Source organism: Charadrius vociferus, unplaced genomic scaffold (assembly GCF_000708025.1).
Source record: "Charadrius vociferus isolate BGI_N301 unplaced genomic scaffold, ASM70802v2 scaffold478, whole genome shotgun sequence".
Classification (NCBI taxonomy): domain Eukaryota; kingdom Metazoa; phylum Chordata; class Aves; order Charadriiformes; family Charadriidae; genus Charadrius; species Charadrius vociferus.
The window spans coordinates 342,118-369,922 of record NW_009650063.1 but is presented as its reverse complement, the minus strand read 5'-3'; the positions used below and the strand labels follow the sequence as shown (position 1 = coordinate 369,922).

Sequence of the window (27,805 nt, the reverse complement as noted above, 5' to 3'; positions counted from 1 at the left end):
TTTAAATTGGAGTGGTTATGAATCATCTGATTTCCTGTTGCAAATAAAGCAGAAAAATCCTGAAGTAATTGTGTGACTGGCATTAATACAGCTTTGCGTGGAGGAAGCACAACAACATCAGCAGTCAGAGGTGATGTATTGGAGCCTCACAAACACTGTTGTTAGGTGTTCTTCCAAACAGCAAAAATGCTTTCTGCAGCTATTTAGGTGGGTATGGCTTAAGCTTTTACCAGCATCATGTTCAGGTAAAAGGGGACCATGAAAATCTGTAGTGGTTCACTATTCAGATAATACTCTGTTCTTACCCATCCTTAACTATAGTTTGGATAGTAAGAGGGGGTGCAAGTGGAGGCAAACATGCTGAAATCTTGCTGCTCTTGCCATTGATAGTGTTGTCAATGGGGGAAGAAAACAGCTGGAAGACCACAGCCATGGTCTCAGAGTAGCAACTGGAAGAAGTCTAGGGAGTGTTGCTGCATTCACCCAAGAGCTGGAACAAATTGACTGTGGGTGGAAGGAGGGCAGTCAAGGCCTGGAAAACATCCGTGGCAATGCTGTGTGTTAGGTGCAAGAGAGTCTGAACAGCTTTATTTTGCTGTTAGGATAGTGCTTTGACTCCTTCATCTGTGTCCCATGAAACGTGTTTTATACACTAGACTCTACGTGCATGTATCTGCAGCAGAAGGAAAACATGTTAACCAAAATACACGGAGTATTAGCCTGCAAATTGGCTGAAATAATGGCATGCTACCTTTAAAAACATTAAAGAGTGTTTTTACTTAACCCCCCTTGCAGTTTCTACTGCTTTCTTATTCTCTATTTGGTGAATGTTGGAGGGGTTGGGAGGTTTCTGAAGCGATGTCTCTTCACTGAGAAGAGTGAGCTCCCATCAAGGGGAGAGAAGTAAGCTGAGCGGCGGTGGGGACCATTTCTATTTCAGATTTGAATTACACTACTTTCTATATAAGGACAGCATGAATCACTGCTTTTTGTCTACACCCTGAAAAATGTTTCTCTGTCCGCCCACCTGTTTGGACACTATAGGAGCTAATATTCCAATATAGACAAATGTCTGTATAGTACAGCAGCTTAAAATGCAGTGGCCAGAAGTGTCTTTGAAGGAAGATGCCCAAAAGAATGTGAACCAAAATTACTGTAGGAGATCTAAGGGCTTCGCTTTTATTTTAAAAGTGGTTTATGAGGCTAAATGAAGTCCATCATGACAGTAGGCTGTAAAGATGTTATATTTGCTGTTGACCTGTCTCTTGGAGATCTTATAAAGCTGTTAAAATACTGACTAGAAGAGTTCCAGTTGCTTTATGAAATGTGTCTCCTATTCTCAGTGCATTGAATTGCAAATGAATACAGCTCCTTTGTACCAAAAAAACTCAAGATAATTTTGAAAGTTGTGCAGTGTACGATACGCAGCAATGGGTGTTGATATGTGCTTAATGAACAATGTATAATAACCTCAAAGACAATTGGCACTCGTCTTATTTAACCATATGCGGTGACAATACTTGTGTAAAGACCTAATGATATAGTACTATCGCCTTGATTTCCAGTTTTATTTCTTCTATCATTTTTGTTTTTTTCCTTCCTCTTACGATGAATGTTCTCTTTGAATTTCAGTGTAATTGGTCTGCAACCTCCCATGATTCAGTTCAATCGAGGAGAGTGGTCATTTCTCACAATATGGATAAAGCACTGAAAGAAGGTGAGTCTTAACTTAGACAAAGGAACATTACACTCTGAATATCTCTTGTCCTCTTAGCAAACCATGACTGCACAATATTCCAGGATTTTAGAATATGACCTTTTTTTTTTCCTTGGTATAAAATAGAAGTGCAAGGTCTTGGTCATCCCAAGAGGTCCACTGTAGGAAGTAATATGATGTTGCTTTTGCGATTTAACTGATAGCTTGTCATTTTAGTGCCTGTTTTTCACAGAAATAAATTAAAATAGAGTCCTTAATACTTTGACACAAAACAGAAGGGTAACATTTAAAAGATTCTTGACTGGTTTTTCATGAACTGATAAATCCTGTAGACTCTTGCAAATATTCTTCCCATTTAGTGCAATTCTTTCCATGAAAACCGAATCTAAAGTCAACGTTTGTATTTCTGGCTGATACAGTCTGCGAAATCCGTGGATCACCACTACAGTCACTGGGTTTTGGATTGTAAAATATGAACTATGATCATTTGGATTTAAAATGTCTTGTTTACAAGTCTTTGAAATAAAGAATAGCTACTACTTCTGAATGCATTTTTGCAACTGACTCCTGGTAATACAAAATATTGCAGAGCTTCGGGTAGTGTCAAGAGTTTGAAGCAAAAATTTTTTTGTTACTTCAAAGATTATGCTAGGAGTGTAAAGACAATGTGGAGTGCAACTGACTCCTGGTAATACAAAATACTGTAGAGCTTCGGGTAGTGTCAGAGTTTGAAGCAAAAATTTTTCTGTTACTTCAAAGATTATGCTAGGAATGTAAAGACAATGTTGTGGATGGGGAAATCTAATTTGTATATTAAAAGAAGAAAACACATTAAGAATTGTGTACTGTGGCTTTTAAAATATGTTTATAAAATTTTATGACATTTCAGTCTTTTGTAAATATTTCATCTGATTTTGAATATTTTTTTCCTTTAAGATTTCTTTGCAGCACTGTTGTGTTTTCTTCTCTTATCTTTTTTTCACATCTGGAGAGTATGTTTTAAAATGATCATTGCTTTAAACAAGTTGGTTGTCTTACGAAAACTTCTTGGGATGTGTTATGTTTTTTAAATTATTTTTATGAATAGCTGTTAGGGTATGTAGCTAAAATATAAAATTAGAACACTTTACCTACTATGTCATATTTCTGTGAAGGTAAACTATTGTAACATCCTAATTTGGTTTTAGGCAGCATTTTCATCTGGAACCAGTCAGATCATAGGATTCCTGATGATGCGAAAAGGATAGCAGAATCTAAACATTACATGTATGAAACAAGCACAGTCAAGTTATTTACTGTGTTCTCTCACATGCATACTTTACGTTTTGGATAATCTGCCTTGGAATGAAGCCTTGACATAATCAGCACAGAATCGGAGGTAGTGGGGTTATTTGGAGACAGGCAACAGGTATTGTGGAATACTGGGGGAAAGATAGTTGTGTTACACTTGCCTCCTGTTACTTGCACATAGGAATAACTTGTGTTTGTAAAAAATACAGGAGCTGTCTTCATCAAAGGTATTTATCCAGCAGATCACTCAGTTGGATGCATGAGTCCATCCTTACTCAGTAACGCTGAAAGAAAGTTACCAATATGGAAGTGATTCATTTTTCAGAGTTGAGGACCTTCTGCTGTGACAGCTTACTTGCCTTTCTGCTATTTCTTTTCAGAGTAGCTTTTACCCTCCATTCTCACTTTGAATTTTGGAGAGCAAACTTGTCAGATTTGGTTGTATTTCTTCCAGGCCTAAATAACAAAGCCAACTTCTCCTGTACGCAGTTTGACAAGGATGAGACTGTACTTTTCACTCTACAACATGTAGATTTAAGCAAGTGTTTTGGTTTTGGAAGGTGTCAGAGTCAACTTAAGTTTGAGATACCGAATGAATCCCTAAAGAAACATTTTACTTCGTTATTACAATAAAATGATCAGTCAGACTGAGAATAGACAGGACACATTCCTTGCCCTGTGACAGTTCCAAAATTCGTAGTTGTCTTGATATTATGAATGCTTTTTTTTACAAGTTCATGGTTAAATAAAACTTTATTACTAATGATATTAAAAATACTGTCTGTATTTCTGTTTCCAATCTTACACTAATGAGGATTAAAGTATTTGTAAATCCCAGGAATTTTTGCCAGCTTCTTGCTGTAACAAGATCTAACATGGTGTTCAAGAAAAGGCTTTAAAAAGCCTTATTCATTTAGTTAGGAGACTTTCAGTTCTCCTGAGGTTTTCATCTTGGAGACCACTTCAGAATCCTACTGCCACTCGAGTTTTTGAGTAGGTGGTGTCAAGTTGTCACAGTCAGTGGTGTTTTGCGGTGGTTTTTTAACCAGTTTTTATTTCTCTTTACATTACCTTAGAGAGATGCAACGATAACATTTTCAGATAACATCATCAAACTTCAGAAATGCTATTGCTGGTTATGAAGAGACAGTCCTTTGGTTAATTCTGACTTCTTCACCTGTTTTTCGTCATCTGTGTGCAGTTTGCCTAGGGTTTACTGTTAGTTGCTAACTATCTTGCACCCATCAAGAATTGTCTGTTGACTATTACTCAGTTGTGTTGTGCTTTTGCTGATGTTAGGGCCGCTCTGTGTGGACTTCTCTCTCTGGGTTTAGAGTGGCTCTCCTCCATGAGGTTCTACGGTGTGTCTCACTTGACAAGCTGTAACTTGCTTTACTGCATTTTTCCTGATGTTCTCATCATAGTCTGTTAATGTAGTTGCGAGATATCGTATCATTGATCATCCTTAGTTTTAATTCAAGGAGTCATGGATATTTCCATTTCAACTATCAGTCTTATGTCAATAAACTTAACAATGTTATAGTGCTTAGATAGTTTTCCTGTGATGGTCATTTGCTGGTAATAGTTGCCCATGTCTTGGATAGCTTCTCATCTTGCCAAAGCCAGTGCAAGAGAGTTGTTGGGAATTGTCTTTCTACAATGGCAGTCACTAAGCACCCCCAAGAAGTACCTTCTGTTTATGTTGGTTTACAGCTCAGTTCTAAACTTCTTTCCTAGCTCCCACTGACAACAGAGTAGTATAAAAGGATGATGTTTCAGAAGTGCTGCTTCAGTCTTAAGTATAGCATACTTGCATAAACTGCAGATACGAGATGAGGGATAGCTGTGTATTAGCCCTGCTACTGTGTAGTGTGTCTTATGAAATCTAAGAGCTCAAAATTGGTACAAGTGTAATGTTACAAAAAAGATTTTCCTTGTTGAATATGGCAGAGAGAAAAGACCTTTTAGTTTTAAACCCCAGAGTCCTTTTTTCAGCTGGTAGTACTTGCATGACTAACACTGAAATGTGGGGGTGTTTTTTTCAGTATTTTTTTGTACTTTTTCTTGATAGATTGCTTTGATTCTTGTTTGTCCTTCATTTATCTTATGCAAAGAAAAGATTACCTACTTCTACAAATACTTTTAGCCTTTTAATGCTTCCTGTTGCTTATCTGGTAACTTCATGTTTTTAGCCTGTATCGTACGGTAGTTTGGAACATGTCTCTTAAGAGAGACTGTACTCAGCCAGACCGGTGCTGCTGTTGCACAGAGGACTGTTTGGGCTGAGGGGTGTCACTGTCAGTAGATTTATCTGCTGTGTGTAGCTGGTCTCCCAGGAACTGAATTTCATCTTCCATTTTTATTGCCCCATATCCTGTGGTCTTTTTGTTGCTGTTCAGTCAGTCTTTATCTCCGCTGCTTTAGGTGCCAGGAAAAATGGTCTCCATATTACTTACCTGCTTTACTGGATCATTTATGAGTAAATAAACCAGCATGGGCCATATCACAAATCCCAGCAGTACTCCACTGGTGAAATTCTTCTGCTGTGAAAATTGTCTATTTATTCATATCCTGTGTTTCTTAGCTCTTAAAATATTTCTTGCCAGACACCTATCTCTTCTTTCATAGTGGCTTATATTCCTTCAACCCTGTGTCGAGTTGGCCTTGTTGGAAATATTTTGGGAATTTAATTAGATTGTGTGTGTGTCAGATTTTGCCTGTCTGTGTTCTTGTTGACCCCTTAGAAGAATTCTGTTAGGGAGGTAGGGCAGAACTTAGCTTTATGGAAGTTTTTTCCCAATCTAGCTCATTTCCCAACTTAAGATCCACACTTCGACATTTAGAAGAAAAATTTGTGGTAGTTTCTGCCACTCTCTATTTGAAAAGCTGTATTCTTTTTTTTTTTTTTTTTTTCCCCCACAGCTTTCAAAAAATGAGTTGTTTGGGTCCAAAATATGAGCAAGACTTAATTTGAATTCATGTTCTCTCTGCTGTTGGGATTCAAATACTTGGAGCTAAGAACTCCTGGCAGAGGGTACATGGGCAAAACTATCTGAACAGAAATTTGTCTGACTTTCTTTTTAAAATGCATTTCCTAGATCTCTTTAACACATTTTTTCTCTATTGTTTATATATTTGGAAACTTCCATGTTTTTTCTGCACATTCATAATAATAATTAAAGAAGCAAATGTCAAGAAAATTTTAATAAAAATAGACCAAACAATGTGGAATGGGAGATTGTTGGTGTACGATCCCTTTCACACAGGGGCTATCCATCTGTGCACAATCCAGTCTATTAAACATGTCTGTTTCACAGAGTTTGAATAATGTTGTAAAATGCGAGTAAACCAAGAAATGCTAATGTTTTTCCAAGCACAAGCTTTAATAAGAGAACTGAAATCTATAAATCACTATTGCTAGTCACTGGGGCAGGTTCCCAGTCGCTGAAGTCTGGGCATTCACACAGCATTTTGCCAGTCTTTAACACCATGGTCTAAGTAAAGATTTAGTAGGCATGAGAAACTTCAATAAATAATGTTAAGTATCTTCCTGGTATGAGGTAAAACAGGACTAATTTTGTTCAGTAGCTGGGCCTCTTCTAACTACTGAAATTAGCAACGTATTGTGCAGACGCTGTTGGCTCTCGGAGTGATAAGACCTATGTTTATAGCTGCTGCCAGGGAACGGCATGCAGAGAGGCTCTCGCTTATCCTTACGGCTCTAACACCCGAGGGCAGCTCACTTGCTTATTTGCCCCGTTGGAGGGTCGGAAGCGGAAAAGTGTAGAGGGGTCCCACCTGTGGGGAGGAGTGGACAGGACAGGTGACCCAAAACTGACCAACAGGGTATTCCATCCCATCTGCCTCATGCTCAGTATAAAAGCTGAGGGATCAAAGGGTCAGCCCTCTTTCTTCAATGGCCGATGTCTGTGGAGGACTCTGTTTGTCTGCCTTCGATCCCGATCCGGAATCCAGATCCTGTCTGTCACCAAGTCCAGTCTGGGACTTTCCCAGTGCCAGCCAGTGATGTGACTGTCATCCTGGGAGCTTGATACTGTTTTGTATATCTTTCATTATCTTCTTACTATTTTTTTATTAATATTTCATTAAAGTAGTTTAGTTCCTTCTAAACTTGTAAGCGTCTCTCTCTCTCCTGCCTCTCTTTGTTTTTTTGAAGAGAGGGAGGGGGGAGCATCTGTCACTCGACCAGTGGCCGGTTCAGCCCAAACCATGACAAGTATAAAACCTCATCATCTTGATTTGTATTGTATAGCTAAAACATAATAAAGTCTAAAATACAAGAAGTGAATAATGGCCTTTATCTCTTTAAATTTAAAAATTAATGTCTTAGAAATTACAGAGTTGCATATTCAGAGTGTTTATTAATAATTTTAGGGACTTCAGGACAGAGGCTTTAATATTTTAGTTTGATTTTTTTGAGGATATGGTGCTTTTTTTTTTTTTCTGTATTTGCTTTTGGCAGAGGGGGAAAAGCTAGCAGCTGTAACAAATAACTAAGCATTTAACATTTACTTCTATGGAACAGTTCTTTGCCAGGTACTTCATGGTGGTATAGTCTGCCATCTTTTTCTATTAAATGTTTATTGAAAGCATTTTTCTTCAAGTATAGCTTTTGATAACCATATCATGCATGTTAAATCTACTGCTGTAGTAGCACAGCATTATAATAATGCTTCTTGGCTGTTTGATGGTGGTTTCCTGATGCATGACCTTAACACAATTCATATTAATGTTACATTTCTATTTTACAGATCGTGGTGCTTGCTGTTGTAGAATAACTCAAGCCAGTGTTGTAGCTATACCTTCCCTTTTCTTGTTCATATAGTCACAGGAGAGTTTGGGATTTGACCATAACTTAATGTAATGGTTCTGTTCTCTCCAGTGCTTTCAGGAAAGGATATTTACTACTTGTTTGAAACTTGAAGTTGGTGTGTGCATTTGCATAGGGAGACTATTTCTGGTCTGTTTTTAATGGTGCTTTGAGAAAATGGGTAGGCATTTAGTCCTTGTTATTCAGATTTCTATGTTATTTTTCATAAAGTTGGGTAATGAATCTTAGCAACGTAAAAACTGTCTAACGTGAAGCACTGCAAATTGCAGATTCAGAGCCAGTCTGACCCACTGGCTCCTGTGGTGCCACTGAACCTCCGAATGAATGAACGTGGAAGAAGTTGTTACTGGAAACCTGCGTGGGGTTAGCAATGAAGGAAGGGTCTAGAGGGGTGTCCTCGCTAACCTCCACACAAGCTTCTGCCTCTCTAGTCCCGACACCCTTGTAGTTTATAGTCTTTGAAAAGAGTAATTGAAGAGGCTCAACTTCTCATTCCTGTGGGAATGACTTTTCATGAGGTTGTAAGAACTGGGGACTTGGATCTTCTGAACTGATTTAGAAAACCCAGTAGAAGTTTCTGCAGTTTTGCACCAGACTCATTGCGTCTGATTGGATCAGAAGAAATTTGTTTCGTGTTTGTAGTGGCTGAGTTAGTGGTAGTAAGGTTTTGTCCTGAAAGTGCATTCTGCTTTCTTTTATTGCTTTCTTGATTTCTGACCAGTTATTTTCAATGTTTTAGAGAACGTGCAGTGTAAAAATAACGAGTAGATACATGAGCAGATTTCTCCTCTGAAGGAAGCAAGCTGCGCTTTATAAAATTCCTACATTTGTTTGTTGTGTTTCTTTAGAGTGCTGAAAGCAGCACCAGCTGCATCAATAGGCATGAAACTAAAGCAGCAACAGCACATCATGATGCTACTACATATGGATGAGGCAGTGTCTTACCTGAACACAGACTGCTGTTAGTGACTCTGGCTGGTGTCCTTTTTAAATTATTATTTTTTTTAAACAAAGTCCCAAAAAGCTGTCTCGTTGCTGATTTGGGCATACCTTCTGGGCTTTCAAGTATGCTGAATTTTATAGAGAACAGCATGGTTAAACTGTTGAAATGCAGGAAGGGCAACAAGGCTCAGAAGTGACAAGGAAACTATAGAAAGCATGTAAAGGAAGAGAGTTATAAAAGGTAGGTGCAAGAAAATATGGTTTAAAGTGGCGTAATCCACTTAAGGTGTTGAAAGCGTGTAATTGGCAGAGAGAAACACAGGTGTTTCATATTTGGATGGCTTAAATTTTGGTAATGACCGGTGATCTTCTGTCTTTAGTTTGATATTGCCACTAACTTTTGTGGTTCTTTCATGTTAATACACCTAGATGAACTGTACCATCACCTTGCTGTGGCTGAGCAGGTGTCTTCCCACTGTAAGAGATCTTGCTTTGGGTATTTCAACTGGGAGTGTAGTGAAGTTGCAAGAGTTGTACTCTCATAATACGTTACTAACTAGCATTGTTATATTTTTGAATGTTGTGCTTCACCAGAGTATAGAGACCTAACATTGGACGTGACAGTGATTATAGAGTGAACTAGGAACTGAGTTCATTTTGGAGAGGAGTTGCCTGAAAATACAGTTATAAATTAAGGGTAGGTGGAAATAGATACATGTGCTGAAAGATAATATAGTCGAAGGGCTTGAGATACAAGTTTTACTCTTGTACGCTTTGTTTTGTAGAGTTCTGTCCAATAGATATATCTATAGGAGCCACCACTCTATACCATGACTTGGCTTCTTAGGCAAAAAATGCTGAAGAAATAGGCTACTTCGCACCCTTGCAAAGGGTGGAGAGGGTGTCTGTAGGAAAACCTGAAAAAGTCATTATCTGCCATCAGTGATGATAAAAAATGCAGTGTGTTTTGAATGCACTTAAGAAATTATGGGTCTCTTACAGAGTAGATGAAAAGGAAGAATCCGTGCTGTGATCAGCTTTCCACAGCATTTCAGGTATTGCAACAGAAGAGAGTAAGCAAGCTGTAAGAAAAGGGTGATTGCAGAAGGATGTGGGTACAGCTGAGGAAAAGTAGATACTTAAAATGTATATTGTGATGGGAGATAAGTAATAAACTTCATTTTTTGAAATGCTCTTCCCAGTTGCTCTTTGGTATGTCGAGGGAATATTCCTCAGCTTGCTTATCAGAAGACCGCTACCTTTTATAATTGTTTTAATCACTTTGTAGTATTTGTGGGTGAGAGTTTTCAATGAGATATGATTTATTCTGTTTTAGAAAAGTAATGAAATTGGATATGTTTCAACCATTGGAAGTTCCTGTCCTGCAATATGACTCTGCATATTTTTTCTCTCCTGGAACAGAAAAAATAATCAAAATGTCTATTTATTTATTTGTTGACTTATTTTTTTTTCTGAATAATTAATTTAAAAGCCTTGAAATGACTTAGCTAAAGGCTTTTGACTGTATATTTCAGCATACTCAGTGAAGTGACTCAGTTTCTTTCTTTATAAACCTGAGGAAGTTGATTTATGAAGCATTTGACTAGAAAGTTCTATCAATTTTAGCCTTTTCTTTTGAAATGTTTTTAACAAGGTGATGTTGAATGAGGTCTGCTAGTATTTCAGGCAGGCAGAAGTATTCAACTTAAGTTGTTCTGCTATTAGTATGTTATCAGTTCACTGTTGCAGTGCCAGGGAGCTTTTTATAATTTACTAAGCTGCCGAACAAACAACTTCTGTCAAAGTGGAAAGTAAGAAAAAGTGCAGTCACATGATTACTTGGCACCATGGGCTTATACTGGCAAATTACATATATATACTTTTGATATAAAAAGCCTGAAATCAGGATGTCTCATAAAGAAGCTGCTCAGATTATTAGGCACATGACTTATTTTCCCCCTTCTTCAGTTATCCCTCTGGTAGATGCAAACTGACTCCTCCTTCCACCCCCAGCTTTTTTCCCTGTCTTGTTGTAACTGCTAAATGTGGTTCATGTGTGCTTCCTGAACAATTCCTGCTCCCTCCTAGGCCTCCAGGGACATCTGCTATAGTGAAACATCAGTAAAACTGGCGACACACAAATGTTGTCAAAAAGAAGAGTCAGAATGGTAGAAGATTGTGTTGCCATGGGACTTGCAATTACTGTAATCTTGGTTATTGCTTGTAGATATGGTTTGGAATACCTCGTCATTTTTGAAGTTCATGCTGCCTCGCTAATCTACTTGTTCACTCTTATCTCTAGCTTTTCTGATCCTATAATGTACTTTCTGCAGTGTTGTTCAGTATTGTATATGTCTTTTGAAATCCAAAAATCTTACCACCTCCCCTTTTAACTGTGACTTTGGAGTGGAGACTGTTGAATTCCTATGTAAAGAAGACTGGTTTCAGTCTGCAAGAGCTTAGGCACAGTCAGATTCATTACCATTTGTATAACCAAATCCACTGTTGAGAGACAGGTATTAGTTTGGGGTTTGTGTGTAGCTAGTAACCTGACTGTCTGAGCAAATCCACTTACAGGCTTTGCTTTGCAAAGTGACCTCCAGTAACCTGTTAGGTGCAGATTTCTGTAATTTTGCCAACCTTTCTTTCTTTGGCAAGAATTTAAATCCCAAAGAAGAAGACAGGGAAACCTTTTACCCATCTAATTTTTGAGCGGAGGGTGGAGGACTGCATTTTTCCTATCTTGATGTGCCTTCCCCTTTTGCAGTTTTTGCTATTTATTGTTTTGTTTCTCCTTTCAGTGTTTGACTACAGCTATAGAGATTACATCCTGTCCTGGTATGGGCATCTCAGCAGAGACGAAGGGCAGCTGTACCAGCTGCTATCTGAAGACTTCTGGGAGATTGCCAAGCAGCTGCGACAGAGGCTGAGTCACATTGATGTAGTTAAAGTTGTCTGCAATGATGTAGTGAAAGCTTTACTCTCGCACTTCTGTGACCTTAAAGGAGCCAATGCCAGGTAACAGCAAAACTGCATTTCATTGGAATTTTCTGCTTCTCTCTCTGCTTTCAGATGTGCTGTATCAAAGTAATGAAGAGTGTAATGCTTTTGTAGGCAACTGATAAAGAAAAGAGTTCAAGCTTATTACCAGTTTTAGAGATCAAGCAGGCTTCAGGGCACCTATAAGACCTGTGGATGGAAACACTTGTCCTCCTTTTTCTCAGATTTCGGGTTCACTGCTGTTTCTGTTTCATCCTTGAATCCTTTGGTCACAGTAGGAGGTGGGCTGTGTGAGCAATTCCTGCAAGTAGTGTGAACCTGCAAGGGAAAGGAGAGGTGCTGTCAGAGCCTGTCAGACAAGAAGATAGTTATTTACACCTTTCCCAAAATAGCACCAGGGTTAATTCCGTTCAGTTTCCCATTTCTTCTGTCCCCGGGAGGCAAAGCCTTGTGGTTTCTGTAAGTGGCCTGTCCTGCAGTAACAAGATTTTTCTAGTGGAAAAATTGTTGGCTGGGTTTTCTTTCTCTGTTTAGGTTATCTTGCTAATTCCATGAATTTCCTTTTTGGCAAGTCTCTCATTGTCCACTTAAAAATGTCAGCTGTCTGCTAAAGACTACAGTTGCACCTAAGTTGTGGCTGTAAATGGGAACTCTTAGCCTATGCAGTTCCCACATCTGAATGCACAGTTTGTGTAGTTGTACATGGAAATGGGGCTTATGTCTGCACTTACCTGCATTTCAGTTATCCTCACTGAAATATGTTTTGGTCATTCAGATTTAGACTATACATTTTATACTATGAAGTTGTTTTGCCTACAGTTAGATCCATGTATTTTTAACACCCCTTCAGAGAGAAAAGATCAACTGTTTCCTATCAGTGACCAGTCTGTGTGTCGCCATTCACACTTCTTTTCTGCTCTGGAGCAGAAGGTAGAGTTTAATGTATTTGTGGTAGATGCCAGCTTTATGTAAGCTAATGTGTAGGAAATAAAGACAAAAAAGAAACTAAAGGGTGGTTACATTCAAGAAATCAAGGTGTTTGCATGTTGCGGTAGATTCTGCATTGGGTTCCAGATATCACTTTCTTTCAGCTCTGGAAAGTGGTAGAAATCTCCTGGTCAGGTAGAGCTCTTAAGTGTGCTCGCTGATTTTTAAGCGTTGTGCTTGCACTTGCCCTTTATTGCAGTAAAGTGCTTGATTTTGGGAAGAGTTTGATTTGAACAGTTAAAGGATGTGAGGATGTTTTGTATTTTTTTTTTAAAGTGTAAATGTGTTTGACGTTGGGGACATAGAATCTACAATTGCAGAATTATTAATTGCTATTAATGCTGATTCTTGATGAGGTTCCTTATCTACTAAGAATTATGACCACTTTCTCTAGGTCTTTGTTGGATTGTTATTTCCACTCTATAGAGCTAAAATAAATCCTCTTGAGGATTTTCCAGTTAACATTTTCACTTTGGAATGGTAAATGCACCTTAGTCAATGCTGGATAAGGCACGCTGCATTAACACGGTAATGAAAAAAATCCTATCAAGAATTAATATGATAGCAGGTTAAAAATAACCAACAAATCTCACAGCTGCAACTGCAGATTTTGTATGGGTTGAAACTGGACCCCTTGACTGTTTTTTCACATTCTGCAAGGCTGTGAATTCACAAGGAGGAAGGTCTGGTTTTAAGGTGCCTAATAGCAGATCAACAGCATGATGCTGCATGGCGCAAAATGTGAAGCACTCGTATATCCTCAGGCTGCTCATCCAAACTTGCTCAAAAAGTCCAGGATGCTTTATGGAAATTGTGCAAGGCTCACCTTTTCTTGGCAGATGGAGAGAGGGCTTAAATGTATGTACTATGGCGAAGTAGGCAGAAATGTGATGTTGTGCTCATATGCTACAAATGGAATTTGTATTGCCGGGGGATCTGAGCATGCAGGTAATAAACCTGGAAGCACAGCCAAAGACTGATACTATTTTCTCATTAAAGGAACTTGTGGTTTTAAGAATAATTTGAGATTTGTACTAAATTGCCTACTGCTGTGGAGCTTACTTTGCTCAAACTTGCTGACGTTTTAAGCTATAGACTGAGAACTACAAAGCATGTCACTTCTAGCTTGAAAGACAGAGTTTCTTGGAAAGCCTTCAATTTATTTCTATAGTCTCACAGTTCAAACACAGAAAATTCTTCTTCTGAAGGTAGGGAACACAGAGATCATCTTTATCTACCTTTGCTTTCTGTCAACATTTAAAGATGGTAGTGAATTTAAATTGGCATTCAATGTGTCTTTAATAATGAATCCAGTTAGTTTTTGATGGTAAATATAGTGGGACAGAGACTGTAATTAGAGTAAGGTATCTTTCCTGTTGTGATGCCTGTTGGAGCATCACATGTTGTTTCCACTGCTGTGTTTATGCTGCAGTGTGACAGCAAAGGGCATTTTGCCTGTTACCTGGTGGCTTACGAAGTTTTGAATACCTCTTGTACCATCCAGAGATGGGTGGTGAAGGGGGTGTCACCTAAGCCACTTTGTCTCAGTTTTCCTATATGACAACAGATGAATCCATTAAAGTAATGGAAAGAAACTGTCTGTGCCCAGGAGGAGGGAGATGTCTGTTTCTGCAGTGTGAAGTTCATGTGTTTTGTCACTGAGTGCATGTCAGCCACAGAAATCCCTTTGCTTTTCTGCTTTCACTGACTAACTTCTGCCTGTGATATCTGATAAATCAGGATGTTTGAGAGGATGGAAGGAGGCTGTGACCTTTCAAAATGAGGAAGGATGCTACAGTCCTTCCCTGTGCCCCTGCTTTCCCTCTGGCTTATCTTAATCATCACAAGGCTCTGCTTAGTAATAAACAGCTCAAGGTAAATGGCCAACAGAGGCCAACAGATGACGGAAGAATGCTTCCCTGAATGAGGGAGAGCATGAGAAGAGGAGAGGCCACTTCCACGCTGGCCAGTTGGAGGCAGGGAATCAGGAGAGAGAAGCCTGCCAGCCTTAGGTCTGTTTCTCCTTTCTTTATTCTATCCCCTGGCTTGCTTTAATGGTGACTGCCTTTCCTGTGCCTGCCAAACGCTTCTACAGAGACAAGTAAGGGCATAGACACTCTGCTAGCCATGGGGAGAACTGCCTGGGGTAACACAGAGCCATGCAAGCTGTAGGCAAGACAACTCCCACGTTTTTCATCTTACAAGCATCGCTGGGGTTTACCTTGAGGTGCAGTTGTGCCTCCAAAGGATCCTGTCACTTTTCAGTGACGTAATTTGTGGCAATTCAGAATATTTTAGGTAGGAAACCATTTCATTCCTAATGGCACCTCAGCATAGAACTGGAATATGATACTTTCCTGTGTCCAGTGTCAGTTAGTTTATGAATTTGAGGTATGGAAGAAAAATCTGCGTTGGATTTATTGGCAGAAGCCACTGCTCTTTTCCCTTACGTTGTACAGAATCAGGAGCGCATTTATAACAGGATCAGCCAAGTGCATCCTGCAGGGTAGAGAGGGTAGTATTTGGCCATTCTTGTTTTATAGCAGCTTTTATCCCTTCATTCCTTTATATCTTGCTCAAGTGTCTTTCCTTGGCTACTTTAAGCAGAACAGAAGCAAGCTGAATATTGGCAATGCCATTTTATGTGATCAAGGATGGACCATGAGCTGAGTAAGGTGGGGTATGATGCTGGAAATGTTTGTGTTGGTATGTGGATGGAGCGTTGTCTGTGGTGGCAGTATACTTTCTGGGGGCTAGAATTACCTGATCCTGGGAATGTAGTCTTACTCTGGTAACACGATGTGTTTGTTGAAAGCAACGTGAAATGCACAGTCAGAATTGGAAGGACTTAGCAAAGTGAAAACAAATAGCTTGGAGCTATCCACATGAAAGAAAGAGGCAGTTCCCTTACACTTTTTGTGGGCTAAGATTAACCACATCAGATATTAGTACAGAACTAGTAACGTTTGATAAATAACAGCCTGCACTGGTGGTCTCTAAACTGCAGTGTAGGCAAAATGAGATTTGCGTATATGAGATAAGTAGGCAAATGGGATTTGAAGATAGTTAATCCTTGCCTCTTGAACCTCCTGACAAGCAGTGCTTTTTGAACAGATCTCAGTAAGAAGAGGTCACAGTGACACTGATTTTTGGTTTTTGATTTTTTTTTTCTCCTACATCTTTTGGTTGGGAATGTTCTCTGTCTCTAACCTACAGCTGGGGCACCTTGATCCCAAAGGCAGAGGAAGAATTGGTTTCTGCAAATGTGCATATGTGGTGTTGCAGGCTGCTTCTGGCAAGCTGACTGCTACATGACATCTGATGGGATGCTCAGAAGTGGGTTTGTGTGTGTGTGCCCAGACTTGCACATGGCTTAGCAAAATGGGTGTTTGGGGGCTGCGGGCTACTCCCAGTGCTGGTTCAGAACCCATGGAAAGTGTAAGGGGGGGAAGTGGTGTGGGAAAATTGCTCTTTGAGTGATCAATATGACAAGCAATTTGGGAATTTGAGTTTGTATTGTACCTGTTCTGATAATATTCCTTTTGTTTTCTATGTGTTACTGACAGGGTAAAGGGAGAAGACAACTCAGTTCTTAATTTTCTTGGTCCATGTGAATACCTTTGCATGTATAGGATATATAACTTGTATTTTTTGTGATTACAATATGTAGTGTGACAAGATACTCAGTAAAAATGAAAGGTGCTGCCACCACAAACTGATCAAGAGCAGATTGATGCAAAGGAAATTTAAGCACTTGATTTAATTTGATTAATCCTATAGATGCATCCAAGTTGTCAAGTTAGCTACTGAACACCTCCCACAGTTCTCGGTTTTGTTTTATAATTCCATTTGCCACCTGTAAACCAAGAATGCCATGAACTGCTTATCACACTCATCCTCTGGAAAGGAGTATCAGGAGGATTGGTATGAAATTGTGGATGTTCATTGCAATGGGAGCAGCTGTATGACAGTGTTGAGAAAAAAATAGTCGAGAAAAGTCAAGATCTGAGTACGTTAATAGAGTTAACTCATGGACAGCACCAGATCTAAAGCTCAACATTGCCTTCAAGCTTCAGTGTGGGAAGTTTGAGTTTCCTGTTAATGAGTGAGTGTGATCTAGACACTTCAGTACTCATTAGAACCTCCTGGTGCTGATACGGTCATATCACAACTTGTAAGCCATTCATACATTATTTGCATTTGTTATTAACATGACATGTCGAATGATTTTTCCTGAAAGAGGTAACTGTGACATGTGTAAATGTTATGGTTATCTTCGTAGGAAATATTAGGTAAAGTGATTTATAAAACTTGCTGATGTATCTTGATGAAAACGGCAGCTGTGGAAATTTTGGTGTTGGCTTTGTCCTTATTTTTTGTTGTGCTTTTTTGTGTTTGGTGTGGTTTGTTTTCAGAGAGTTGGGGTTTTTTAGTAGGTGCTTTTTTTTTCAGGTGTGCTTATGATGCTGGATTGTAAAGGTCTAAATTTGTTTCGTTTATTTCTTAGAAAGTTCAAATAGATCAGGCAGTTTTCATTCTGCTGCACTGTCAAGAAGCTTAGAGATCTGAGGGCGTTACAGGTGAAGAGATGCAGCCTGCATGTGGTTCTGGTAGTTCTCAGAATCAGTTTAATGAAAGCGCGTGGTAAGTGTTGAATGTACTGATGAAAGTCATTTAGAGTGAGTTGCATGTGCACTTCAGCTAACAGTTGCACTGATTGAGACTTAAATGTAACTCTGCAAGACTCTCTCTTGAAAGACTAATTAAAGAAATAGCAAGGCTGAAGAGAACATTTTGTGATTTATTTATTTATTTAAAGAGAAAGGGCCCTTACATAATTCCTGTGAAGTTTTTAATGTTTTTATGGACTCTTTGGTGGGTTATTTTGTTGGTTTTTTTTTGCTTCGTAGTTTCAAAGCAGACAGATTTATTTTGTTTGTCATAAGCTCCTTGTTATGCATGTCTCCCAATCAGTGTACTTATTCTGGGGTGTCTTGCCCTTGAACCAGTGGTACTGCCAACCCCAAACCTGTGAAGTCCCATGTTGCGTGGACATTGTAGATGATAACTTTGGGGCTGGCTTTTAACTTTTTTTCACCCCTTTTAGGATTCATTTTTAAGCTCTTCCATGCCATCATGAGGGTTGAGACTTTATAAAAATAAAGACAATTTTTCGAGTCAGGAGCTTACACCCAACCATAAATACCAAGAGTCTTTTAATACTCCTGACTGTAATGAGTCTTTACAATACAGGGAGTTAACCAGATGGTCCCAATTAAAACTGTGGGTATCTAGAGTAGATCCTAGGTAAAAAGAGATTCCGTGAGGTCCCTGGATTGGGAAACCTGGAAGCCCAATCATAGAAGATAGTCCAGTATTACAGAACTGCTGTTGGGTCCTGCATTCCTGAGAAATGAGGAATTGTTAAAGAGGTGTTGATACTGGCTCAGAATTGCTTAGTTATAGCATGGGAAGGAAATGATGATATTTTTGTAACATTGGTAACATTTTAACTGCTTGTCTTGAGGAGTACCAAAGAAAATTGGCTGTGCTGGATGAACTCTCAGGTTTGCAGCAGTTAGGGTAAAGTCAATAGTATTGATGACTTGCAGCAGGATACACGTTCCGTAATTGCATGAAGCAATCTCAGAGTAGGGGATAGTAGCGGTAGGTGTCAGTTTGGTCCCAAGGAAAAGTACTGCTTGGAACAGACCTGGTACAAAGGAATTTGCTTTGGAAGGTCCTACCCATGGATCTATATTCAGAGACCGCTGCCTGATCTTCCACTGGTTTTGGGGGCAGATGAAGGAAATGCCTTTGCTTTCTGATGCCATGAAATAGCATTGGATAGTGCTAAAAGTTCAGAGCAGGCTTAAAGATTTTGTAAAATGAAAATTATGGAAAAGAAACTTATGTAAGGTTAAGGCTGGCATTGTAGCTCATGGGGGACTGAAGAGGGATATATATACCAGAGAGGAATATAAATACCTGTAAGCGTGCTGTATAAAGCACGAGTTCTGTCTACTGTTTTAAATCACTGAAGTCACCTGCATCTTGATACACCAATATATGTCACTATTACTTCAGTCTTGATTGTTCAAGAAGACACAAATGAATTAAGTTGCCACTTGCCATTATTTTTCTATCGCCTAAAGCAGATTAAATGAGCCTGGTTTACAAAGCTTGTATCATGTCTGTTTTGGAACTGTTTGCTAGAGTGCCACATTTATATTAGTTCACTGCACACAGTTGTGCTCAGAATTTATGGATAATTGGCTGGGCTTTCAAAGCGCTCTCTAAAAATATCTACGCACAGTTTTAGTGAAGAGTTTTCTGTGATTACTATGTGACCTTTTGTTTGGAAAATCCAACCACGCAGACCTAATAACACATGTTCAAAATCCGTTAGGAAGATAAATAATGCCTATGTTACTATTTGGGTTATTTAATAGTACTTAGCATCTTTATTGACAGTGGAGGGATGCAGCAGCACTCTGCTTTGTGTACATGCATGTGGATTTCAGTTAAGTTTCTGCTTTTCCTGTTGGTCTCTGCAGAATGAACAATGCATTTCTTTACTGTTGATCACGTTCTCATGAGTTGAAAATCTAGGTTTTATATCGAGCCTTAAGAATATGCCTGATCAGGACATCTTAGCTCCTGCTCCAGGATAGTAAACAGACATAGTTTGGTAGGTGAGCAATGGTGTTAACACTTCTGTGATTGCTCACTGCTCCCTTTTTTATGGGTATCAGGGAGGGGGAAGCCCGAGTTACGAGGGATGCTGTGATCTTACACACCATATATCTTCCCTGCAAGCTGATCAGTAGTTATATTGAAGTAAATAGAGATGTAATGCTTCGTGTATAAATGCAAAGGAAGATATAAGCCTGGATGTCTTGTCTTGTCTGTTTTACCACTTTGCATATTGATTTATTTTGTAGCTGTTAAGCCCCCCACCCCGCCCCCGCCCAGCTTCCTCTCCTGTTTTCAGTTTCCCCTTTATTTCTCTTGCCCAAAGAGCAATGAAAACTGCAGGATTTGTTGACACAACTGCTTGGCACTGATATGCAAGGCTTGTTTAGAGTTGAATTTCCTGAAGACTTTGTTTCTCTATTCTTTGCATACAAATCTGGTGGGGTTCTGTGCCCTTTTGCTTTTTAGATCACATTTTAGGTACACTTTAGCTAGGAAAAAAATTGAAAGAACCCCTCTTCTAGAGAGTCGTGTCTTCTTAGGTAATGGAGATAATTCCAGAAAAAATTGAAACTCTTCTTAAATGGCCTGTCAACTCAACTGGAGAGTATGCAACTCCACTCTCCCCTTACATTCCTGTAGGCAGGAACACATTAGACAAATTAGATGGGTAAGAATCAAATATTTGCCTTTCTAGTTGTTTGTTCTGTTCCATTTTCCCTTTGGGTTCTGTTGACTGTGTATCAGAAAAAGTCCTGGCGTAGGTCCAGCTCAGCCAAGCTGTATGTATTGGCTGTTGACTGGGAATAAATTTGTACAATAGGGAGACAAAGATCATGAGAAATTATTTCTCTTGCATGGATGATAGTGTAGGTGCAGTTAATGCTCCAGGGTGTTTGCAGTCCCAAACAGACTGGCGTTCCTCAGGAGACTTGTAGAGAGATGCTGAAGGCAAAGACGACTAATCTCAGTTTAGTGAAATTTTATGTGCATTGTGTCTCTGTTTCCTGCTTTGCACATATTATGAAAGCATAACGTGATCTAATCATTTGCAGGATGTCCCACAAATAAGGTGTGTCCAAAAAGGATGGGGTTTGTATGTTCACAGGCAAAAAAAGCAGTCACCACTGGCTTTTAGTTCTAACTCTGTATCATTGTTTTTAATGCATGGGAATCAGTTGTTAGGAGAGGTTAGATTGCTGCTAGCCAACTGATGTTTGCTGTAAGTCATCCTGCTTGCCAGCATTTTATGTGTGCATCTGGCTGTGTTTTGGAGTGGCTGACTTTGGGTGGACCAACTTGTCCAGAGAAGGAAGACTTTACTTCCCCAATGAGAGGTGGCTGTACATAAATGACCCAGACTTTCTGTCTGCTGGTAGTTTGACTGGGACGTGTCTGGGTTTGGATAAATAATACATGCCTTTAGGGAGAGCATGTGATGGGGAGTGTTTGATGCAGTCTAGAGAAGGCTGTAGGATATGTCTGGAATATGCAAGGGGAATGGAAATGCACTGAGGAAAATAGATAGGTATTCAGCTGCCAGAGAGAAAAGATCCTACCAGAACAAGATAAACAGCTTTCTGAGCTCAGGCAACTGCACCACCTGCGCTGGCTGATAATGAAGACTACACATCATCTTCATAAAACACTGCTCCTCAGAAGAAGAGAGTATCTGGATCCAAGCTTTTCCGAGGGACTTATTTTGAAATTTGTCTTACTCGTAACAATTGAAACTTCCTCCATGATCCACATTTGAAAACAAAGCATTTGATTTGGGATTGAATAAGAGGCTTCAGTCAAATCACAACCAAACGTCATCTCTGTGTTCTTGTTGTTCTGAAAATTAATTAAAAACCTAATTTTGGTCACCTTGAGACAAATGTTTTGTATTATTAGAACAGAAGTAGAGCTATTATTAGGGTATTGTTTCTATTCCAACATATTTGCCCCCTCCTGGACTGACTAGCAAAAACCAGACAGTGCTGCCTGTCACTAGTGGCCACATAGCGATGCCTAACACAAAACTCTCGGTTTGACTGTATACAGTTCTTAGTCACTTTTTCTCACACAGAGGCAACGGGCTTGGAGCAGCTCTGTGAGTGACGGTTGGTTGAGTCTAACCAGGACAGCAGCCTCTAGCTCTGGGAGAGAAGCAGATGTTACAGACAATGGGAGGAGGCACTGGTATGAGATGTGACAGATCTGAGCCTTTGTAGCACCTTTGAGCATTCTACTGAAGGCTAGTCCTGGCTGCCTTTGGACTTTGGCTAGTTTTTGGCTGCCACAGTACCTCTCAGGTGACTCTACGTCTGTCTCGCTGAAAGCACTGGCACGGTCACCTTGCTGTTAAACTGCAAATCTGTGATTCAAGCACATCAGGCATGTGGCCATGAAAGAACTGCTAGGGCACCTTGTCTCTGCTTCTACAGCTATTTTTTTATAAAGAAAAGGTGTTGCTGTGACCTGCACTAAGGACTGGATGTTCCCTTGGCACGTCCAGTCAAACATTGAGAAGTCTAGCAAACCATTGGCACCTGTGAGGAGATGAACTGGTCAGTACTGGGCACAAAATCAAGACGGCGATGTTTTGCTCCCTGTTTCTTTCAGAGCTGTGATCAGAAGGGCTGTTTGTGAGGGTTCTGCAAATACCACAGAGTGTGCTATCATGGGCTTGCTCATCCAGCAGCACGTTGCTGTGCACGTTCGGTAGTGCACAGCGCCCACCCAGTGCCTCATGCTGCAGCAGAGGCACAACCACCCCTTCACTCTTAGCTCTGAAAGACTCTGTCTTGCCATCTTCCCAAAATGCACCTACCGTGATTGCCAGGAGCTGGGAGGACCTATCTGCCTGTTCGGTGGCAGGAAAAGGAGTATATTAGTATAATATATTACTACATAGTGTAGCACGCTGTACCTGTCCTAACTCCAGGCCTGATGTACTTCCTTTAAGTTAGGAGCCTAATTCTTTCACCAAGTGGTAAGTGAAAACAGCAAGAAATTTTGAATTTCTTCCATCAGTTAGTATCCAGCTTGCATAACCCTTACAGTTAATGAGTGGATGATAACGAATGCCTTCCCCAGCAGGCTGAGAGTGATTCTGGCTGAGAGTATTCTCCTGCTCCATCTTGAAGCTGAACCAGCGCTAGCCAAAGGCAAGGGTCTGACTCCACCCAAGGGAGGCAAGATGAACCCTGACTCTGAAGCATTTAGGATGATGGAGGAAAACTGTGACTTTGTTCCCTAGTTACTTTTTTTTATCTGTGGTGATTTATTAGTATGAAATTTGAGCGTGTTCCAGCTTCAGCCTGCTTCTGATCAGAGGACTCAGCTTGAGGCAAGTGCTCTTGTCTCTTCTGAATGGTTCTGTGATCTCTGCATGCCTGAGATTCTCAGATCCAAGCAAGTGTTGTTACTTGATTTGGCCAAGAGGTGACTCCCCAAATTTGTGATTTGGCCGAGAGGTGACTTGGATGGGACTTGGAAGATGCAGGTTCAGACCTGTCAGACTGAGCAGAGTCCGGGGCCTCTCACCCCCCTGGGGTGAGCATGAACCCACACGCTGAGCCCCTGCAGTTTCGTGCTTTTCACTTTCACTCTTTATATACCCCACTGATACTGGTAACAGTATGGTCAGTTCTCACTTGCTGAACTACTGAGGGGGCTTGTCTGGCCAAGTTTTTTTACGCTGTGGGAGTCAATTCACCATTCTCTGTTTGCCATCGTGATTCCACCCTCTTTCTAAATCTGTGGGTGGGTTTTTTTGATCTTTTTCTAAATTGGTTTTCCACTTACAGTGTAGACGGCTGATAATGCCAAGGCTGTTACTGTATAGGTGTCTTGCACAGACCAATTTGATGTAGCCTACAGGTGGCAAGTTGAAAACTGTTATTCCAGGAAAACTCAGGTCAAACAGGCCAGTTATTTACTGGGAGATTTATTTGCCAGTAACAAAGGAAAGGTAATAACTTCAGTATCCAACAGGTAGACCTGTTTCTCAAACTAGATGTGATCCCAAATCCTGTGCTTAAAGGTTCAGGTTTAGAATTAGTTTGCTCTACAAGAATGTATTTACTTCTTGAGTTTGTCTTGTCGATTGTTCTGAAAAACTGGACAGAATTTCACTGTAAGTTCAATGATGGAACAATTTGGTTTTTTGTTCAGAGCCACTTTTTTCCTCCCACTTTCTGGACTCTCTCTATTGGATGCAGTTTTAAAATACTGTATTTCTATTTTTGCAGGTGAAAGCATTGACATGACAAAGGAATTTGGAAACATATCTTAACATCACTAAGAAAAATTAGCAGAATTTGAACCAATACATGGTTTAAAATGTTTCTTTACTGAAGTCACTTTCCTGATAATGGATATTTTATCAATTAGAGACTAATCATGATGCAAGTCGTATGTAAGTTCTCTCTTGTTTTTTTCCTTTCTTTTTTTGTTGTTTTTCCTCATAGGCAGGAAGATCCACCGAGACCTTTTTTGCTGCACCCATGCTTGAGGAGCTCTGATGAAGAAGTAAGATTCCTGCAAAAATGTTCTCAAATTCTGGTGTGTTGTCTCCTACCCTCAAAGGATGTCCAGTCTGTCAGCTTGCGCATAGTCCTTGCAGAAATACTTGCAACAAAAGGTAGATCAAAGATCAGAGATGATTAACCATTTGCACCTGTACAATAATAGTCATTGCAGACTTCATTATGTATAAGTCTTGATGCTCTGCTTTTAAATCCTGAAATTTAATTTCTGTGATAACCAGTACGATACTTTGTATTCTCAAAATCAAGCGTATACTTACTTGACTCTCTTGACTTGATGCCAGACTGTTTAGCACCTTTCAGGATAAAACACAATTTTTCTGTTCCATTCTTCTATTTTTTTCATAGAGGAACACTTTTGCAGTCTTCGATGGCAACATTTATAGTGATGATGTGAATAATTCTGGCCTTTTATATTTTATTCAGACACATAGAATCCATAGACTTCAGGATGTGATTATAACTGAATCATGATACCAGATTTTTTTTAGACTTTGATTTATCCAGTATGATTTTTTTAATTGAGGGTTTCTGTTTTGCTTTTTATTAGCTACAATTTATTTTAATCTGATTATAAATCTACTAGTCACTTTTTATGTCACTGAAGTAAAATTCAGAAATTGTGAAATCTCAAGTATATTATGCGTTCAGTTTACTTTTAATTTTCATTTATAGTGGCTGTAATGTCATAGCCTTCAAGGCACACAGCAGAAAGAACAAAAACACTTGGAATTTTCCAAATAGAGCTCAGCTTTGTCAGTGTACAGCAATTTGTGTAGTAGACTGAACGGTTTTATCAAGAAGGTACATCCAGTCTCAGATGTACTATGTAGTCCAGAAGACTGGTTTTGGATTTATATCAACTTGCATATTTATTTTTGCCTTTTATCTGCAATTTTCTTTTGAAGGACAGCAGTTATTCTTCAGCATAAGGATTTTGTTTTAAAATATTTTTCCTCTCCAGTACTGAAACCAGTGGTGGAACTGCTGAGTGATCCAGATTATATAAACCGAATGCTACTCAGCCAGCTGGAGTACAGAGAACAGATGAATGAGCATCAGAAGAAAGACTACACATATGCTCCTTCTTATGAGGAGTTCATCAAGCTCATTAACAGCAGCTCCGATGTTGAGTTCCTGAAACAACTGAGGTATTTAATGTTTCACTGTAGCTCATTCAAAACTAAACATGCTTCTTTTGCCAGTCCATTGCTGAGATTTGAATGAATTGTGATTTCTCTTTTTAAATTCAATTTTAGATTCCTTTTTCTTTTGGGGAAGCAGAGACAGTAAGGATGATAAGCCACAACATTCATTAACTCTCTAATATAGTCAGCTTTTTAGTTCAGTGGTAGAAAATGTTAAAAAAAACTGCTTAGTGGTATACTGGAGATGACTGTACTGACTTTACAGCTTGCGTCTGTGGAGTTAGATGAAATATGTTGAATTTCCACCAATGTGTGGTTATCTCCTCATTATCTTTATGAAGCATGGCTGGCCATGGCAGTCTGGGGACTGTGAACCGTAGTGACCCTATGGACACGGGGCATTCGGAGTAGCTTGCTGTCATTCTGTGACATGGGAAGAAGTGTTTTGAATTCCAGCACTGGATCAGAGGTTGTCCTGGACTGTTACAGGGAGGTGTTTCCCAATTGCATCCTTCTCAAACATGTTGATGAAGTCTGAAGAATTCCTTAAGGACCGAAAGAAACCACTGAGCTCCTACATATCATGAGTTTGTTTGATGTTCCTGTTTTCTAATGCACATAGCACGTGCTCACTTTCATACTAATTCCCTCTCCTCGCAAAAATCTCATCTCTCTTTCCTTCAATCTTTCATCGTAACATGCAACACTACTTGCATCTCAGGGCTGTTTGCCCAAGTACGAGATGTTTAGGCTTGCCTTATCTTTATAGCTGAGCTGCTGCTTCTCTGATTTCTGATATAAGTGAAAGGGTAAGAAACAAGCGACTGGGAAGCTGGGAGCAGATATATTACTGTTGTAGGACCTCCCTAGATGTCCTTGAGCTGGTTTTGTTGAGCGCACCAAAGCGTCAGAGAACTGTTGAAGCCATTTCCAGAGTGTTTGTCCTAATCTGTTACCATCAACCAGAACTGCTACTTTTTCCTCTTCCCTAACTCCCTTCAGCTGCTGCTGCGGGTCAGCTTTCTCTCTGCCTAAATGGCTGCAGCAACATCTGAAAGTACATTGATCCCGTTTTGTGTGCTTCGTGTCATCTGTTGTGACCCAGACCTTCTATTAGACTTGGCTTGATCAGGCCAAGTGATGGTTTACTGAGAGGGAGTATGTGGGCTGCATAAATAGCATCTTACTTTCTCTTGTTCTTTTCTTTGATTCTGAAACCACTTGCATTTCTGAGATAGGAAAATACATTTAGGTGATGGTGAAATGATTTTGTTGCTTGGCTACTTATTGTTCATCTGCTGTAAAATTTGCTCTTTACTGTGGGCCAGCGTGCCTTTCCCGAGAGCAGAAATTAGTCTCTATTAGACTCTGTCTAAAACCTAATTGACATCATATTTATTAGCATAATCACACTAATGGATCTGCTTGTTTCAAAAGAAACCTAACTCTTCTGTTGTTGTTTTTCAGGCACATTAATGCTCAATGTGCTCTCTTTTTAGCTGATAGGTCACTTAAATTTTGTTCTTTAATACCAGATAGCGAATTTGCTTTATGAAATAATGTGGTTTTGGCTGCACTTAGGTTCTTCCTTTCTAGCCTGTGGAGTCCAGCTACCATCATCTTGAAACGTGTTGCTCTACACCCTACAAAATGTTGATCCATCTGAGCTGATGAATATTTGAATGGAAAATGTCTGAGAAAATGTATCTTCTTCTTGAAGAGAAATGGTATTTGATTTTGGAGGCAGCATCCTTCCTTCCCTCTGTTTGTACAGAGTCAGTCTCTGGGAAAGTGGTTAAAAAGCGTTCCCCTGTGGGAGGAGGGGTTCCTGTTCTTTTTGTTCTCCCACACCGTGGGGGCACCTAGAGAGAGGTGGGCCAACCTGTAGTCATCTAAAAGTTGTGTAGTGTGTTTTGCAAGGCTTTCATGACTTACCAGTGAAAGTTTACAGATTTATGTCAAGAAAACCAAACACTGGTCCCTATATGGATGAAAAAAAAGGGTGTTATTTTAGATGGACAAACTAAATGGTATTTCAGGTTGTAATTCACAACAGTGAACCACACGAAAACCTATAAAGAAGGGATTAAAGAGGAGGAAACAAATAAGCTGTTGTGCAGTTATCCCTGAGAGAAAGGGTTAGAGTCTGTTGGAGTGATGGGAGTGGGGAGAATGCTTCCGGTTCTCTGCCTACAAAAAATAAGTTACTGGCCTGTTGCACTTAAACAGGTTTCCCAGTTAGATGCTGTTCTGGGAAATAATAATCTGTTTATCATCAATCCCTTTTCTTGGTTTTACTTGGAAATAATTTTTCAGTGCCTGTTCTAAGTCAGTGCATAGCATTCATGAACTGTGAGCCTCCTCCTATTGCTCCTAATGTTGCCATGTAACATCTTGGTAAAGAACAGATATAAGTAGTAACAATTTTTTGTGTAGGCTTAACTTTGAGGGAAATTTATCCCAAGGCACTACAGTTGCTGGGAAACTTTTTTTTTTTTTTTAAATGTCCCTGCCATGCTTTATCTTTGCAGATTAGTTACTATGTACTTACTAAAACAACCATAAAATACCTTGCTCAATGAAAGAGGCCGTGAGGCACTGATAAACATTTCCTTGGGACTCTTGACTGACCATGGTC

At 39.7% G+C, this 27,805-nt stretch overlaps 1 protein-coding gene across 2 annotated transcripts in view; it reads left to right on the top strand.

Moving 5' to 3' along the window:
- Positions 1 to 1,608: 1,608 nt before the first annotated feature.
- SNX25 (sorting nexin 25) overlaps positions 1,609 to 27,805 on the top strand; it is a 76,780-nt gene continuing 50,583 nt past the window's right edge. The window contains exons 1-4 of one of the 2 annotated variants that reach the window (XM_009891770.1): positions 1,609 to 1,717; positions 11,603 to 11,819; positions 23,942 to 24,114; positions 24,984 to 25,170. In XM_009891770.1, coding sequence (XP_009890072.1) covers positions 1,609 to 1,717; positions 11,603 to 11,819; positions 23,942 to 24,114; positions 24,984 to 25,170 — 686 coding nt within the window. The remainder of the gene's footprint in view (positions 1,718 to 11,602; positions 11,820 to 23,941; positions 24,115 to 24,983; positions 25,171 to 27,805) is intronic. The other variant, XM_009891771.1, reaches the window with a different exon arrangement.